This window comes from Bos javanicus, chromosome 11 (assembly GCF_032452875.1).
Source record: "Bos javanicus breed banteng chromosome 11, ARS-OSU_banteng_1.0, whole genome shotgun sequence".
NCBI lineage: Eukaryota > Metazoa > Chordata > Mammalia > Artiodactyla > Bovidae > Bos > Bos javanicus.
Genome location: NC_083878.1, coordinates 21,544,608 through 21,562,706, shown reverse-complemented (window position 1 = coordinate 21,562,706; position 18,099 = coordinate 21,544,608). Strand labels below are relative to the sequence as shown.

The window sequence follows — 18,099 nt, the reverse complement described above, 5'->3', positions numbered from 1 at the left end:
CCAACGACGACCTCGGGCCTTCCCCCTCCCCCGCTAGACCCCGCGCCCAGCTCCGCCCCGCCCCAGGTCGCCAGCGTTTCGGGGTCCGTGCCGCGGGGAGCGGGCGCCGGGGCCGGAGCGTCCCTCCACAGCCCTCCCCCAGCCGCCGGCTCCGCCGCGGGGCCAGGCCGGGCTCGGGAGCGCAGTCCCGGCGGGCGGGCGGTGACCGCGGCGGAGGGCAACCCGGGGCGGCGGCGGAGGGCAACCCGGGGCGGCGGCGGAGGGCGGGCCGGGGAGGGGTAAGGGGGCCCGGCCCCGGGGCGGTGGTGCGGGATGCCGCCGCCGCCGCCTCCGGGCTGCGTTCGCTTTCCGCGGCTGGTGCCTGTGTCGGGTGGGTGGCCGGGCGCGGGCCTCGCCCCCCAGCCCCCTCTCCGGGGCTAGCCCGGCTGCTCGGCGCCCCAAGGGGGCCGGGCCGTCCGGTGGGACCGCGGCCCTGTTCCGCGCTACGAGCTCACCCTCTCGCGGCTCCCCGGCCCGGCCGCCGCCGCCCCTCTCCCCGCCCGGAGGCGCCCCGGGGGCACCATGCAGGCGCAGCAGCTGCCGTACGAGTTTTTCAGCGAGGAGAACGCGCCCAAGTGGCGGGGGCTGCTGGTGCCTGCGCTGAAAAAGGTGAGGAGCGCACGAGACCCCGCTCCCCGGCTGCAGCCTGGGCGAGAGCACCGGGCCCGGGTCGGGGAAGGGCTGGGGAGGCGGGGCGCGCGGGGCCGTCTTTCTTCCCGGTCTCACCGCCTCCCAGAAGGGACGGCACACCCGGAGAGGTTCCCCCGCACTCGTTGGCTCTCGGTGTTGACAGTCACCCCGTGTGGCGTGTGGGAAGGCCGCAGGGAGCCAGGGAGAGTTTGTCCGAAGAATCCAACCGCTGAGAGCTTGCCCTGCCCCTGATTCAGAGACGAGAGTTGGAGGAGCCTCAGTTTTCATTGGAGGTCAAAGCAGGCCGCTTCTCTGCCTTCTCAGTGCTTTCTCGGAGCTGCTGTCAGCCTCCGGTTTTATGTGTCCAGTATGCTCGTCCTAGTGGGTTCAAGAATGCTCTGGCCGTAACGCTTGCCCTAAGTAATTGCGGAGCTCGCCTGCCAGCAGGAACATGGATGGCCTGCTTTGCTCGCCCTCCGTAATCACTCTTCATTCCCCTGAATTCCCCCATTCCTCCGATTTACAGGGGCGGGTGCACATGCCACTGTTTTCTTTCCTTCTTTCTTTCTTCCTTCCTCCCTCCCTCCCTTTCTTTCCCCCTCCCCACCTTCCCCCACCCCCACTCCCCCGTCTCTCTCTCTCTCTCTCTCTTTCTCTCTCAAAACCTTGGCCCTGTCATTCGGTTTGTTGATTAGAAATTTTAGCAGTTCTGTTTCTTCGAGCTTGCCACATTGTTATCTAAAGTTATATACCCCGTGATCTGTACTTTTACACGTTTTAGTATAATTACGAAATGTTACATTTTCAAAGCTTCTAAAGCAATGTTGTGACTTAATAAATACATTAAAACATCAGCAACTGATGTCTGAATGAATATATTAATGAAGGCTATCAGAGTATTTTTGTTTTACCTTATAAATACAGGAGTAGCTTTACTCTTTTAATAGGTATCTAAATCGTCATTGCTCAAAAAATGTTTCATGGTATCTGGTTAAAAAATAATTTTGCTGTTCACTCAGATTTGAGATTATAGGATACCCTTTCTCCTAAACATTTATGCTTTTAAAAAGGTGTTTGGTATTTTTCAGAGGCCAGCAACTTTTACTTTCCCTTTTGTCCTGTTCTCCCTCTCTTGCTATCTTACAGTGGAAGCTGTTTGGTTTGTTAGCAGAATTTGCTGGTATATTTCACGTGTAACTTACTGACTTTTTTGTTCAGATGTCTGATTAGTCACAGACATCTCTGATACTGTTTTCTAAGAAAAATAAAGGTGTGTCATATGCCTTACGTACCTTATTCTTTAGAAATCCTGTCAGGCTCTCACCCTGTTTACTTTCGCTTTACCTGCCGTCTTAGCTTGTAGTAGATGGGGGGTAGGAAGTCTCAGTGATTCCGGAAGCAGGTATCCTGACCAAGGTGGGTGTGGGGTGGAGAGGAGACAGAAAGATTATTGAAAATATATAAAAGAACTCATAAAACACTATCAGTTTGGGACTGTTTTGCTTGGAGGCAAGCAGCTCCTTTGCCAGGAGAATCACCATGAAACCCTGTCAGTTGAGGGTCCTATGAAGCAGTGAGACGAACATCATAGGAGTTAGCAGACCAGGCCTGCCTCTGCCACACTGGTGGCCCTTGCGGAAATCTGTCCACAGAAACATTTTGTTTGGCTGGCATAGTGTTTTTTTGTTTTTAATGTAATTGCTAGTATTTTTAAATGGGTGTTACTACATAAAATCTGAATCTTGAACTTTTCTTGGAGAATGGGAAGATCTCTCCACAGTGGGCCAGCATTCAAGCAGGGCAGTAAGCTGCTGGAGCTGAGTAAATGGCTGCCCATCTGTCTCCGATTGACCACAGACCCCACCAGTCCTCTCTGCTTATTTACATAACCCTGCTTTGACTTTAAGCAGAGATACCCTTGCATGGCAGTAGAAGTGATGGGAGGGGGTGAAAATGTACGCAGTCTAGTTGATGTGTGAGATTTCTTCCAATTCCCACTTAAGATATCCACTAAAGATGATTTTAAGCCACCAAAGACAAGTTAGATATTTCATGTGCCTACCTCCGTATCTTCCTTTAGCCTTATTGTAGTTTGCGGATGCATCAACTTGTGTTATGTAGCCTGGGGCTCTTTGGATATGCTCTTTTCTTCACCTGGACTGCGTTTGGCCTGGCCTAACACTGCTCATCCTCTGGGCTCACTGGACCTCTGATCTTTTCTCAAATCCTCAGGCCTGAATTGGATAGTCTTTCTTTTAGTCTGTTCTTTTAGCACCCTAGCCAGGCACTTAACAATTCCTATTTTTTTTCCTATTTAAGTTCACCACCCCAATTAGATTGGATGGTCCTTGGGAATGGGGATGATATTTTACCCTCATTTCATCCTCTATGTATACAGTGTCTGTCACCTAGTTGGCACTTAAATTTGAATGAATGGGTAGGGAATAGCCAAGGAAAACCATCAGCTCCCTCCCTTCCACTTACTATTTACAAATTTTTTTCTCTTCATGGCTGTATTATTTCATTTGACTGGCTCAAGACTTTGATGTCATTTCTGACTGTCCACACCCAGGAAGAGCCTGTAGGTTCATTTTCCTTGACATGGTCATATAATCAATTCCCTCCTACTCCAACTACACTTGGGTCCCCTTTCCCAGGCTGCTGCTATAGCCTCTTAACTGAATTCACTGCCCCACCTCTCCTTTACTGTTTTTCAGATTTCAGAAGTTATAGGACACTTCTGAATATGTCACACAGTTGTTCAGAACCATCGATGTCTTTTGAGGGCATAGAATGAAGTGTGTATTCTTTGAAATAGACTTGATGTCGATCAGTGATCTGCCTTCATCCTGCTTTTCTGAATGGATTGCCTATCCTGGTCTTTCATATACTTTATGCTTCAGCCAGACAGGACTACCTTTTTTCCTGAAAATTCCCAGAAGGTCTCAATGGATCCCATCTGTTAAAGTCCGATCTTATCTATTGCATAAGTCTGTCATGCCTACTGCAGACCAAGTATTGCCCTCAACAGTAAGAGTTAAAAGGGAATTGACATTATCCAGAAATGACTAAGTTCTAACATGATGAGAAGTGGCAGAGGATGAGTTTGGAGGGAAAAGTAGTTTATAGCAAATTTTTTAATGTTAAGCTAAGGAGAATGATTTTTATTTTGAGGGTATAGATGTCATTGAGGAACCTTAAATAGGGGAATAACATCAGATTTCAATTTTAGAAAATCCACTTTGGCCATAGAATAGAAAATGGATTGCAGAAGAATGAGACCGAAGGTAAGGAGAAAAGTTAGAAAGCTAGTTTAATAGTCCAGCCAGGAGATGATATATATTTGAATTAAGGGAGCATTTGAATTAGGATGAAAGTGTAGAGATGGATTTTATATAGTTGAGAGATGTTTAAAAGGCAGAATTGACAGGATCTAGTAACTCATAGTGATTGGGGTAAGTGGTAAGCCTAGGAGGACTCTTAAGTTTCTGGTTTGAGTGCCTTTAGTCAGGATAGAGAATGTAGGAGGAGTACCTGTTGGAGTACTCCTTTATAGTGCTATAAAGGAGTAGCATTATAAGATGAGTTTTGAACTTGTTAAAGTCCCTTCTGGTTATCCAGGTGGACTTGTAGGACTGGCAGTTGGTTGTTGGTATCTGGTGAACAGATTTGGGACTTTTAGGTGTGTGGGTGGGGCCATGAGATAGATGAAGCTGTCCATTCAAGAGTTACACATGAATGCTCATGGCAGTTCTGTTCAGCAAAAAATTGGAAACAATCCAGATGTCCATCAGCAGGTGAATGTATAAACAAATTGTGATATAGCCATACACTGGAATACTTCTCAGCAGTAAAAAAGAATGAACTATTGATACATGAGACAACATTGCTCAAAATAATTAAGCTGGTAACACCCCCTACTGCCCCAAACACCATAGTACGTACTGTAAACTTATAGAAAAATGCATCTACAGTGACAGAAAACAAGTCAGTAGTTGTTTTGGGGAGAGGCATTTATGTTCATTTGCTTTTTGATTGTACTAATAGTTTCAGGAGCATATGCATGCATTCTTGTGTGTGCTCAGTCACGTCCAACTCTTTTTGACCTGGTGGACTGTAGCCTGCCAGGCTTCTCTGTCTATGAAGTTTTCCAAGCAAAGAATACTGAAGTGGGTTGCTATTCCTTCCTTCAGTGGATTTCCCGACCCAGGATCAAACCTGTGTCTCCTGCGACTTCTGCATTGGAAGGCAGATTCTTTACCAGTGAGCCACCTCAGGAGCGTATTAAAATTCTAACGTGTTATACAGCTCAGATATTTGTAATTTATTATGTGTTAATTGTACCTCAAAGAAGGTGTTTTTAAAAAAGTGAATGAGGCCACTCACTGAAAATGATAAGAAGTAAGAATGAAATTAGGCTGGCATCAGAACTGGAGGAATAAAATGAACAATAGAATGTAGGGAAAGAGCAAAGGGAAAGGAGTGAGTGAAAGAGATTAAGAAGGAAAGAGTCAGGTAGAAAGAATAAGACCCTAGTGTCCGAGAAGCTGAGAATGGATGAGTTTCAAGGAAAGTGTTTTAACTGTGTCAGGCTATAGAAAAGTCAAATAAAGTACCTGAAACATAGTAGTTAGATTTAAGCTGTTAAATCTAACTACTATTTTTCAGGTGCTTATGTCCGGCAGTTTAGGTGTGAGAATAGAAAATAGAAAAACAAACAAAAAAAAGAAGATAGAAAAACATGAAAAATGAGTAGCAAGAATAGATTTTTTTTTTTTTCCAGATTTTTTTTTTCCCCCTTCAAGCTTGTGAATGAAGGGGATTCAAGTTGCGGAAGACACTTGTTTTTTATTTAAATGTGATGGAAACTTGTTTATGTTAGGATGCTTCGGGGAAGTAACTGATGGAGAATGATAGTGAAGATACTAGTATTTGCCTCAAATTATTTGCCAAGTACTATTTTAAGTGCCTTATGTGTTCTCTAATTCTCACAGGATACTATCATTGTGTCTATTTTATAAGACAGAAAACTGAGGTTTGGAAAGGATAACTTGGTTACAGAGTCTGCATTTTAAAACAGTATTAATGATTATATGCTACCTCTGGCAGGAGTGATAACATCCTTTCTTCTGAGGTGGGAGGGGATGAGATAAAATGGGTTTGTAGGTTGAGGAGCAGGGAGTTCATGCTGCTGCTGCTAAGTCGCTTCAGTTGTGTCCGACTCTGTGCGACCCCATAGACGGTAGCCCACCAGGCTCCCCTGTCCCTGGGATTCTCCAGGCAAGAACACTGGAGTGGGTTGCCATTTCCTTCTCCAATGCATGAAAGTGAAAAGTCAAAGTGAAGTTGCTCAATCGTGTCTGACTCTTAGCGACCCAATGGACTTCAGCCCACCAGGCTCCTCTGTCCATGGGATTTTCCAGGCAAGAATACTGCAGTGGGGTGCCATTGCCTTCTCCGGAGTTCATGCTAGGTAGCCTCAATTTTCGTAATGAAAGACAAGATGCTTTACGTAGAGTGAGGAAAGAAATGAGTAAGGATCTTAAGTTTTGGAATTGCTGCTGTGGAGTTGGGAGAAGGAGCCAACCAGTGAATAAGAAAGGATTGCTGAGCAGTGCGGAGTGTGGAGAGCATTGTAGGTTTGAAGAGCATTCATTGGCCTGCTGGTTGTGAGATTTTCTTCCTGCAGCACCCATCAGTTAAGGTAAAAGGGTAGAGAAGGATTGTTGTTTGCTTGTGGCTGCAGTAGAGATGAAGAGAATAGTGGTATTTCAGAAGATTGAAAGTTAAGCTGTAAGAGAGAGAATGGAGGTGTAAATGAGAGCTCCATGGATTAGAAATCTCAATGAGTTGTAAGAGGAGGGTAAGGGGAGCAGATAAAGAATTTTGATTAGAGATATTGATAATTACATTTTGGAGTTTTAAGATTCTAGAAATGAGGAAGATGAAACAGGGGCTCTGGACTGGTGTGCTGAATGGTGGATAGCGTGCATGGATGAGGATGGTTTCCACAAGGATTATGATGTGTGTTGTAGTAGAGAGGAAGAAGGCAGTGGCAGAGAGGTCCAGACATCACAGCAGTGACAATGCTCCAACCAAATAATAAGAGGCAGCTACTCCCTATGATACATTATTTTAAAAACTTTGCCCTTCATTTTAGAATATATTTGTCTTGTAATCAAGTTTTGTATCCAACATTTTATTATGAAAAATTTCAGATACACAAAAAAGTTCAGAGTTGCATGGTAAATACTCGTATACCCACCTGGATTCTCTAATTTACAAGTATTTTATTGTTTGCTTTATCATATGTCTATCCATCCACCAATCCATCTTAACATTTTGAAGGATTTTAAATTAAGTTGTGGACATCAGTACACTTTACCCTTAAACACTTCAGCTTGCATATCATTAACTTAGAGTTCACTCTTTGTTTACAGTTCTTTTTGTTTTTCAGGTAAAATTTATGTACAGAGAAATACACAAATGTTAATTGTACGGTTTAATGAGTTTTGGCAAATGAATACAACTGAAGCTTCTACCAGGCTATGGAACATTACCGGCCCTCCCGAAATTTTCCTCATGTGCCTTCTCAGTCAGTTCCTACCCCCAGCCTCCAGAAGCAGCTGCTCTTCAGATCTTTTATCACCATACATGAATCTTATCTGTTGTAGATACCATATAAATAGAATTGTACAGTATATATTTTTGGTGAGGCTTTTGAGGTTGTGTTTAATGAAGAATTCAGTCTTTTTTTTTTTTTCTGTCATATGAATATGTCAAAGTTTATTAAATGCATGGATACCTGGGAGATTTCCAGTTTGGGGCTGTTGAGAATAAAGCTGCCATGAATGTTCTTACTTATAGCTCGTGTTGTAGAAGTGTTTTCATTTCTCTTGGGTAAATATCAGGAGAAATGGCTCAGAGAGTAAATGTCTGTTAGGTTTATAAGAAACTTCCAGACCTTTTCTCAAAATGGTTGGTACCATTTCATGTTCCCACCAACAGTGTATGAGGGTTGCAGTTGCTCTACATTCTTGCCAATATTTGATGTCATTAGTCTTTAATTTTAGTAATTTTGATGGGTGTGTAGTGTTATCTCATTGTGGCTTTAATTTGCATTATCCTGGTGACTAATGATATTGAGCTCTCATGTTCTTCTGGGTTATTCGTGTGTCTTCTTTTGTGTAGTATCTGTGTGAATCTTTTGCCCATTTAAAAAATTGGGTTGTTTTTCTTTATAGTATTGAGTTGTAAGAGTTCTTTGTATTATCGTAGTTAACTGTCCTTTATCAGATATATGTTTCATGAATATTTTCTTCTGGTCTGTGGCTTGTCTATTCATTTTCCTAATGGTGTTTTTTGATAAACAGAAGTTTTTAATACTGATGGAGTCAAATTTATCAGGTTTTTTTCTTTTAAGGTCACTGTGCTCTGTCACAGAACCCCTTGCCTGCCACCAAGTCATGCACACATGGTCCCAAGGCTATTTTCTAAAAGCTTTAGCTTTTACATGACCTATGATCCATTTCAAATTAATTGTATATGATATGAGGTAGAAATTGAGATTTTTTTTTTTTCTGCTCAAATCTAGTTATTTCAGAACTATTTGTTGAAGAGACTTTCCTCTCCCTGTTGGATTGTGTTGTTTCTGTGAAAATTAAATGAATATATATTATATGTTTATGTAAATGTATATTTAAATATATAATATCTAAAGTAAATATGTATGTGTTTTAGACTCTTCTAGTCCATTGATGTCTTGTTTATCTTTCCCCCAATACCACACTATTGATTACTGTAGATTTATAGTAAGTCTTAAAGTTAGGTAGTGCAAGCCCTCCTTCTTTTAAAATAATTATTTTATTGTTTCTAGATTTTGTATTTCAGTATAAATTTTGAACCATCCTGTCAATTTCTACCAAAAAATCTTGGTGAGATTTTAATTGTAATTTCATTTAATCTGTAGATAACAGGATAGAATTGGCATCTTAACTATAGCAAGTCTTTGGATTCATGAATGTAGTATATGTCTCCATTATTTAGACTTAAATTTCTCTCAGAAATGCTTTGAGTGTAGAAGTCTTACATGTCTTTGGTTAACTTTAATCTGAAATATTTTGTTTTTTGATATTATTGTAAATTGTTTTAAAATTTTTTATTTTACAGTTATTTGTTAATGGGTATATAGCAATAGGTGAAAATTTGGAGAGCAATAGAGAGGAATTGCAGGGTGACAGATGTGCTCAGGCCTAGAGAGAATTTAGTCCAAATGGGAGATGAAAGGGAGAGACTTCTAAGGGAAAAGAGAGGGAATTTCAGAAATTTTATATTGTTATCAATTGGAAGTCCTTAAATAAGCATCAGTGAGTCCTTTGGTATGCTAAAAATTCACGAAAAAGAAAGGCATTATGAAACTCAAAAAGTTGTTTAATAAAGATCATATATCTGAATTAAACAAACATGTAGCTAATTTTTATATATTGATCCTTTATCCTTTGACCTTGCTCAAAGTTGTTTTGCAGATTTCATAGAATTTTTATCTATTTTTGGCCACTCCCTGGAGCATGTGGGATCTTAGTTCCCTGACCAGGGATCCAAGCCACACCACTGCATTGGAAACATGGAGTCTTAACCCTGAACCGCCAGGAAAGCCCCTCCATAGAATTTTCTACGTAATTATGTCATCTGCAAATAGAGACAGTCTGATATTTTGTTTCTTTTTCTTATTTTATTGACTAATAGAACCAAGATTTGAACTTAAGTCTGTTTAGCTTCAAACACAACTCTTCCCACTGCACTGTGTTGCTTCCTTCGAGTAGGTAGGCAGCGTGATACAGAAAAACGGTGTTCTAATTTGTCCTGCACCTTAGATTTTAGGGAATAACTGCCTTAGGGGAGAAGGAGGCGAAATGAAGAAGGCTTTGAAGCCCTTTGTGTTAGACTGAGAAACTTAGCTCTCAAAACTTACATACTGGGGTTCTGCATACACTTGCATGCATTTGACGAAACTATCCTGCTGCATAACACAGTAATGATTTTAAGGTTATGGTGGTGGTGGTTTAGTCACTAAGTTGTATCTGACTCTTGCGACCCCATGGACTGTAGCCTGCCAGGCTCCTCTGTCCATGGGATTCTCCAGGCAAGAATACTGGAGTGGGTTGCCATTTCCTTCCCCATCACTGACCTAGAGCCAGACATCCTGGAATGTGAAGTCAAGTGGGCCTTCTACGAACAAAGCTAGTGGAGGTGATAGAATTCCAGTTGAGCTATTCCAAATCCTGAAAGATGATGCTGTGAAAGTGCTGCACTCAATATGCCAGCAAATTTGGAAAACTCAGCAGTGGCCACAGGACTGGAAAAGGTCAGTTTTCATTCCAATCCCAAAGAAAGGCAATGCCAAAGAATGCTCAAACTACCGCACAATTGCACTCATCTCACACGCTAGTAAAGTAATGCTCAAAATTCTCCAAGCCAGGCTTCAGCAATATGTGAACCGTGAACTTCCTGATGTTCAAGCTGGTTTTAGGAAAGGCAGAGGAACCAGAGATCAAATTGCCAACATCCGCTGGATCATGGAAAAAGCAAGAGAGTTCCAGAAAAGCATCTATTTCTGCTTTATTGACTATGCCAAAGCCTTTGACTGTGTGGATCACAATAAACTGGAAAATTCTGAAAGAGATGGGAATACCAGACCACCTGATCTGCCTCTTGAGAAATTTGTATGCAGGTCAGGAAGCAACAGTTAGAATTGGACATGAAACAATACACTGGTTCCAAATAGGAAAAGGAGTACGTCAAGGCTGTATATTGTCACCCTGTTATTTAACTTATATGCAGAGTACATCATGAGAAATGCTGGACTGAAAGAAACACAAGCTGGAATCAAGATTGCCGGGAGAAATATCAATAACCTCAGATATGCAGATGACACCACCCTTATGGCAGAAAGTGAAGAGGAACTCAAAAGCCTCTTGATGAAAGTGAAAGTGGAGAGTGAAAAAGTTGGCTTAAAGCTCAACATTCAGAAAACGAAGATCATGGCATCCGGTCCCATCACTTCATGGGAAATAGATGGGGAAACAGTGGAAACAGACTTTATTTTTTTGGGCTCCAAAATCACTGCAGATGGTGACTGCAACCATGAAATTAAAAGATGCTTACTCCTTGGAAGGAAAGTTATGACCAACCTAGATAGCATATTGAAAAGCAGAGACATTACTTTGCCAACAAAGGTCTGTCTAGTCAAGGCTATGGTTTTTCCTGTGGTCATGTATGGATGTGAGAGTTGGACTTGAAGAAGGCTGAGCGCATAGAATTGACGCTTTTGAACTGTGGTGTTGGAGAAGACTGTTGAGAGTCCCTTGGACTGCAAGGAGATCCAACCAGTCCATTCTGAAGGAGATCAGCCCTGGGATTTCTTTGGAGGGAATGATGCTAAAGCTGAAACTCCAGTACTTTGGCCACCTCATGCAAAGAACTGACTCATTGGAAACGACTCTGATGCTGGGAGGGATTGGGAGCAAGAGGAGAAGGGGACGACAGAGGATGAGATGGCTGGATGGCATCACTGACTCGATGGACGTGAGTCTGAGTGAACTCCGGGAGTTGGTAATGGACAGGGAGGCCTGGCGTGCTGCGATTCATGGGGTCACAAAGAGTTGGACACGATTGAGCGACTGATCTGATCTCTGATCTGATCCCCATCTTAAAGGCAATAGTTAATGGAAAGATGGCATAGATCATGAAGGAAAAGGCTGAGAAGAAATGATCTTGGGATGGCAATAGGAAGCTAGGAGACTATTCTAGTATCCTTATGTTTGGGAGTGAAGGAAGTAACATTTTAGTGGAAGTGAGAGTTGACCAGGTGAGGATAAGGAGGATGTGTCTTCCAAGGGTTGGTGTTGCACAGAGCCACTGGAATCCAAGAGGAGCTCAGCAAATTAGGAATTCTGAGTAGCTGGAGTCTATTCAGTCTGAAGTGTGGAGTCAGCTCTTGTGAATGAAAGTATTGGATTTTATCTTGTGAGCAGTGAGGACCTATTGAAGACTTTTAAACCAGGTATTAATAATTAGATATGAATTTTAAAGGATCTCTGCTCTGTGGAGCATGGATTAAATGACTGTAGAACTGTAGGCAAGAAGGCAGGTTAGGGGACTTTTGCCACAATTCATGGAAGGGATCGTGGTGTTCTTGACTAGAGCAGTAGCTGTGGGGTAAAGAAGAGTGGACAGATTTTAGCTTTAGAAGTAGATTGGTGGTTGAATGATGGGGTAGCGAGAGAAGATTCAAAGTTGATTCCCAGGATTCTGGCTTAGGAGTCTTAGTGGCAATAGTGATGAAAGGGGGAATACTGGGAATGCTTTGGAGGGAAACTAAGAAACCATCAGTATTCTGGGAGTAGCACGGAGTGAGAGAATTGTGATGGGAGGAGTTTAAACATTGAGGGTAGCCAAGTATGTAAGCATGGAAGGCATCTTTATTGGACTGTCCTTATTAATTATAGGCAGGTACAACCTGAAGATTCTGTCTTTCCGTGTATGTTTCAAATGCTGTCTCCTCTACATAGGCTTTCTACTACAATTCCATCCCCTAAGTAGAATGGATCTATTAATGTCTTTAGTAGACTGGAGAAGAAAATGGCAACCCACTCCAGTATTCTTGCCTGGAGAATCCCGTGGACAGAGGAGCCTGGAAAGCTATAGTCCATGGGGTCACAAGAGTCGGACACGACTTAGTGACTAAACCACCACCATTAATTTCTTTAGTACTTTATGTGTCAATATTAGTACTTAATGAAAATCTGCCCTTTAAAGTTTGTATATGTGGCTTCTCCTCCTCTATATTGGGAGTTGTTTGAGAGCAAGATAGGAACCACATCACCTTTGTATTCCCTCTAATGCTTAGCATGTTTCTCATGTATAGCAGGTGCTCAGTACACATGTTGAATTGTATGTAGCTCTGATCTTGTCCCTTTAAGAATATACTTACTGATGAGTTAGGTATGTCTTAGTTGAGATTTTTAGCAGACAAAGGCATTGGAATTGTCATGTTTGGTGTATCCTATTTTAGCAAATAGGGAAGCAAACATGATGCTTTAGAAATAATTTTTTAAATGGCTAAATTTTAAAAAAAATGCAATGCTTCAAGGAAGAAGCAGATGCCAGGATGGGATTAAGCATGCAAGGAGTTTATTAGAAGTGCTTGTGAGAGAAAATGAGGAAGGAGGCAAGGAGAATCATCAGACTGATGCAAGTCTGACTCCAAGTGAAGGAGAAAGGTAAGGAAGGAAGGAACTTTGGGTGAAAGTCGTAGTTCTAAGGAAATTTAACCGGGACCTCAGAAGTTCTTGAGCAGAAGTTGTCTATCACAGAAATTTCTCATCTTCCAAGATCAGGGCCATCTTAGTGTATGCCTGTGGTGTTCTTTACTGGGAGCAGCCAGTGAGAAGCACGGCCTCTGTGCAAAGTGATGGATTTCAGAGTGCAGCAGCTGGGGCCCAGAGTCAGTTATTTTTCCCTAGAGTCAGAGATCTGAGAGACTGAATCTCATAGCCAGCCATGGTCATCTCTGTGGCTATAAATTGCCTGATTCAGGACAATCGAATTACAGTATTCCCCCCACTTAAAGTGGTAATTTGTTCCCCCAAGCTCCTTATGCTTTTTCTTTTTTTTAAAGATACCTTAGGATGAGTTCCGAAAGTCGGAACTTGATTGTCATTAATAGTACACAGTTTGCTTTGTTGTTGTTTAGTTGCTAAGTTGTATCTGATTCTTTTGCGACTCTGTGGACAGTAGCCCACCATGCTTCTCTATCCATGGGATTTCCCAGGTGAGAATACTGGTCTCTGTTGCCATTTCCTCCTCCAAGGGATCTTCCTGACCCAGGGATCAAACCCACATCTTCTGCATTGGCAGGCAAATTCTTACCGCGGAGCCACCGGGGAAACCCATGGTTTGCTTTAATAGTTATCAAATAAAGTTTGCATTTCCTATTCAAGTTGATTTCGTATTCAGCCTTAATGTACCAAATGACAAACAAAGCAATAAAGATGAAAGAAAACATGCAAACGATACCTACAGTATGACCTAGTGAATCAGGAGTACCTCAAGCACTTCAGGAGTACCTTGAATAGGCCAACCATCCAGTTATGAAGATGAGTGCTTGTGGACTTTCCTTTCTAGGCTGGGCTGCTTCAGGTAGACAAGCACAAATCAGTACAAGAAGGTACACATAAAGTCAGGTTCTGGAAATTACCTGTTGGAGTTGGGGATGGAGGCATATACCAGAGAAAAGAAGGAATTTAAAGTTTTAGTTTTATAGGCCCTGAATTACTCAGATGTTATTTTTACGGTAGATATTTTAACTTTATAATGGGAAGATGATTTTGAAAAGAGTTTCCTTAATGCTGCTTTCCTACTGATTTTGACTGGTGGTGGTAGTTTAGACACTAAGTCATATCCGACTCTTGCCACCCCATGGACTGTAGCCCGCCAGGTTCCTCTGTCCGTGGGGTTTTCCAGGCAAGAATACTGGAGTGGATTTCCATTTCCTTCTCCAGGGGATCTTCCAGACCCAGGAATCTAACCTGGGTCTCCTGCATTACAGGCAGATTCTTTACTGACTGAACTATGAGGGAAGCTGATTTTGACTAGTTTGGTTTTATTCACCAGATTTATTGAGTATTATATGACAGACATTCTGGACAAATGAAAACTAAAACCTCAATTGTTGCTTTTATGAAACTTATATCTGGTGATAAAAAAAAATCTGTTATCTTCCCATCTGTGTTAAAGCACTCTGATTGTACTTTATAGAAAGTTTGATTCAGGGTTAAAAATAAAAATATAAATTTTAAATTTTAAAATTTTAAAAATAAAACAAGTCTTAGAATTAAAAAATAAAAGTTTTAAATTAAAAGAGACTTTTTGTAATAAGCTGACTTAAATTCTAGTTATTCTTTTATAATTCCTGAAACAAAATTTTTTCCTTTTTATATAGACAAGTCCCATCTTCTATTTTATTACAATCTAAACCATTTGCAAGTGAGTTGATTTCTATGTATGGCTCAGTAGTTTGTAATGGAATGCACTTACTGCTAATTGCATTCACAGTTTAAGGACTGATAGGATTCTGATTTCTTTACATATAATTAATAACTTTTTCTTACTGTGGTAGAATATATTTTACATATATCCATATATATATATATAAAACACAAAATTAGCCATTTTAACCATTTCTAAGTAGTCTAGACTGCAAGGAGATCCAACCAGTCCATTCTAGAGGAGATCAGTCCTGGGTGTTCTTTTGGAAGGAATGATGCTAAAGCTGAAACTCCAGTACTTTGGCCACCTCATGCGAAGAATTGACTCATTGGAGAAGACTCTGATGCTGGGAGGGATTGGGGGCAGGAGGAGAAGGGGATGACAGAGGATGAGATGGCTGGATGGCATTGCTGACTTGATGAACGTGAGTCTGAGTGAACTCCGGGAGTTGGTAATGGACAGGGAGGCCTGGCATGCTGCGATTCATGGGGTCGCAAATAGTCGGACACAACTGAGGGACGGAACTGAACTGAAGTGTACAATTCAGTGCCAGTAGCTATGCTCACAAGATTGTGCAACTGTCACCACTGTCTATTTCCAAAACTTTTCATCACCTCAAACAGAAACTCTGTACGTATTAAGCAATAACTCCTAACTTCCTCCTCCCTCAGCCCCCATAACCTCTAATCTACTTTCTGTCTTTATGAATTTAGCTGTTTGAGGTATTTAATGTAAGTTGAGTCATATAATATTTGTCCTTTTGTGTCCGATTTATTTTAGTTAACAAAATATCTTTAAGATTCATCCATGGTGTAGCATGTATCAGAATTTAATTCCTTTTTAAGGCTGAATATACTCCATTTTGTGTATATACCACATTTAGTTTATTCATTCATCTGTTGATGGACACCTGAATTGTTTCTATCTTTTGGCTACTGTAAGGAATGCTGCAGTGAACATTGGTATACAAGTATTTGTTTGAGTTCCTGTTTTCAATTCTTTTGGGTGTACACCTAGAAGGGGAATCGCTGGGTCATTTGGTTTATATGTTTAACTTATTTAACATTTATATGTTTAACAGTTGGTTTATATGTTTAACTGTGTTTAACTTTTTGAGGAATTATCATACTGCTTTCCACAGCAATCACACCGTTTTTACATTCCTACTAGCAGTGCACAAAGGTTCCAATTTTTCCATATCCTCTCTTGCATTGTTATTTTCTGTTTTTTTTTAATTACTATCCTAGTTTATGTGAAATGATACCTCTTTGTATTATGTCTTGTATTTCCCTAATGACTAATAATATTGGCCATCTTTTCATGTGCTTGTTGGCCACTTGTATATTTTCTTTGGCAAATGTCTGTTCAGATCCATTGCCATTTTTAAAACCTATGTGGTTTGAGTTTTTGTTGTTAAATTTTAGGGCATCATTGTAATATTCTTGATGTTAGCTCCTTATTGGCTATATGACTTGTAAATATTTTCTTTCATTCAAATACAACCAAAAATCTACTTTTCAGTTTCTTGTTAATGTCCTTTGCACAAAAGCTTTAAACTTTAATGAAGTTCAGTTTATCTTGAAACCCAACTGCTTTTTGTGTGTTGGTTTTCTTCTGCAACTTTGGTGAATTAATTTACTAGCTCTGGTATCTTGTGGATTCTTTGGAATTTTTCTATATATAGAATTGTCATCTGCAAATAAAAATAGTTTTACTCTGTGTGTGTACATATGGCTTCCCTGGTGGCTCAGACAGTAAAGAATCTGCCTACAATGCAGGAGACCCAGGTTTGATCCCTGGGTCAGGAAGATCCCATGGAGAGGGGGATAGCAACCCACTCCGGTATTCTTGCATGGAGAATTCCATGGACAGAGGAGCCTGGCAGACTATAGTCCATGGGATCAGTTTTCATTCCAATCCCAAAGAAGGGCAATGCCAAAGAATGTTCAAAGTACTGTACAGTTGCACTCACTTCACATGCTAGCAAGGGTATGCTCAAACTCCTTCAAGCTAGGCTTTAGCAGTACAGTAACCGAGAGCTTCCAGATGTACAAGCTGGGTTTAGAAAAGGCAGAGGAACCAGAGTTCAAATTGCCAACATTCATTGGCTCATAGAGAAAGCTAAAGATTTCCAGAGAAACATCTGCTTCGTTGACTGTGCTAAAGCCTTTGACTGTATGGATCACAATAAACTGTGGAAGATTCTTAGAGAGTAATACTGGACCACCTTGCCTGTCTCCTGAGAAACCTGTATGCTGGTCAAGAAGCAACACTTAGAACCTTACATGGAACAACTGACTGGTTCAAAATTGGAAAAGGAATATGACATGCCTGTGTATTATCACCCTGTTTGTTTAACTTCTGTGCAGAGTACATCATGCAAAATGATGGACTGGATGAATCACAAGCGGGAATCAAGATTGCCAGGAGAAATATCAGCAACCTCAGATATGCTGATGATACCACTCTAATGGCAGAAAGTGAAGTGGAATTAAGAGCCTCTTGATGAGAGTGAAGGAGGAGAGTGAAAAAGCTTACACGCATACATGTTCTTTTTCAGATTCTTTTCCCTTATAGGTTATTACGAGTTATTGAGTATAGTTCTGAGTGCTATACAGTAGGTTCTTGTTAGTTATCTATTTTATATATAGTAGTGTGTATATGTTAATATATGCTTTGTAATTGTTTTATCTTCTTGATGAATTGACCCTTTTTTCAACATACAGTGTCCATCTTTGTCTCTTGTAACAGTTTTTGACCTAATGCCTTTTTTTTCTGGTATCAGAATAGCCACACTAACACTCTTACTTTCTGTATTCATGGAATATCTTTTTTCCATCTTTTCATTTTGAAACTATAGTTTTGTGTATAAATTGAGTCACTATAGTCAGCATATACTTTAATCATGTTTTTAAATCAGTCCTGCCAGTCTCTGGCTTTGATTGGGAAGTTTAACCCAATTAAATTTAAAGTAGTGAGAAGAGCCTGGCAGGCTATAATGGGGTCTCTGAGTCAGACACGACTTAGCAACTGAACAACAACAAAAGTGACTGATAAGGAAGGACCTCTGCCATCATTTTGCTTCTGTGTTGTTGTGAAACTTTATACCTTTTTTGTTGCTCATTTTACTGGTTTCTTCTTCTCCCCCACCCCCATTTTATTATAGTGAACCATTTTGATTTCCTTTTGTGTGTATTTTTTTAGAAATTTTCTTTGTGGTAATCCTTGTGAATTACATTTAACTTCCTAAATTTATAGCAATTTAGTTTGCACTGATATGGACTTAACTTCAATAGCATATAAAAGCTCTGCTCCTATGCAGCTCAGTCTTACCCCCTTATATTGTTGTTTTCACAAATTATATCTTTATACATTGTGTAT

General features: G+C 41.0%; 1 protein-coding gene across 3 annotated transcripts in view; it reads left to right on the top strand.

Moving 5' to 3' along the window:
* The first annotated feature begins 461 nt into the window (after positions 1 to 461).
* The window catches only part of SOS1 (SOS Ras/Rac guanine nucleotide exchange factor 1), a 127,770-nt gene continuing 110,132 nt past the window's right edge, over positions 462 to 18,099 (top strand). For all 3 annotated transcript variants that reach the window (XM_061432139.1, XM_061432137.1, XM_061432136.1), the window contains exon 1: positions 462 to 648. In XM_061432139.1, coding sequence (XP_061288123.1) covers positions 562 to 648 — 87 coding nt within the window. In that variant the 5' untranslated portion in view covers positions 462 to 561. The remainder of the gene's footprint in view (positions 649 to 18,099) is intronic.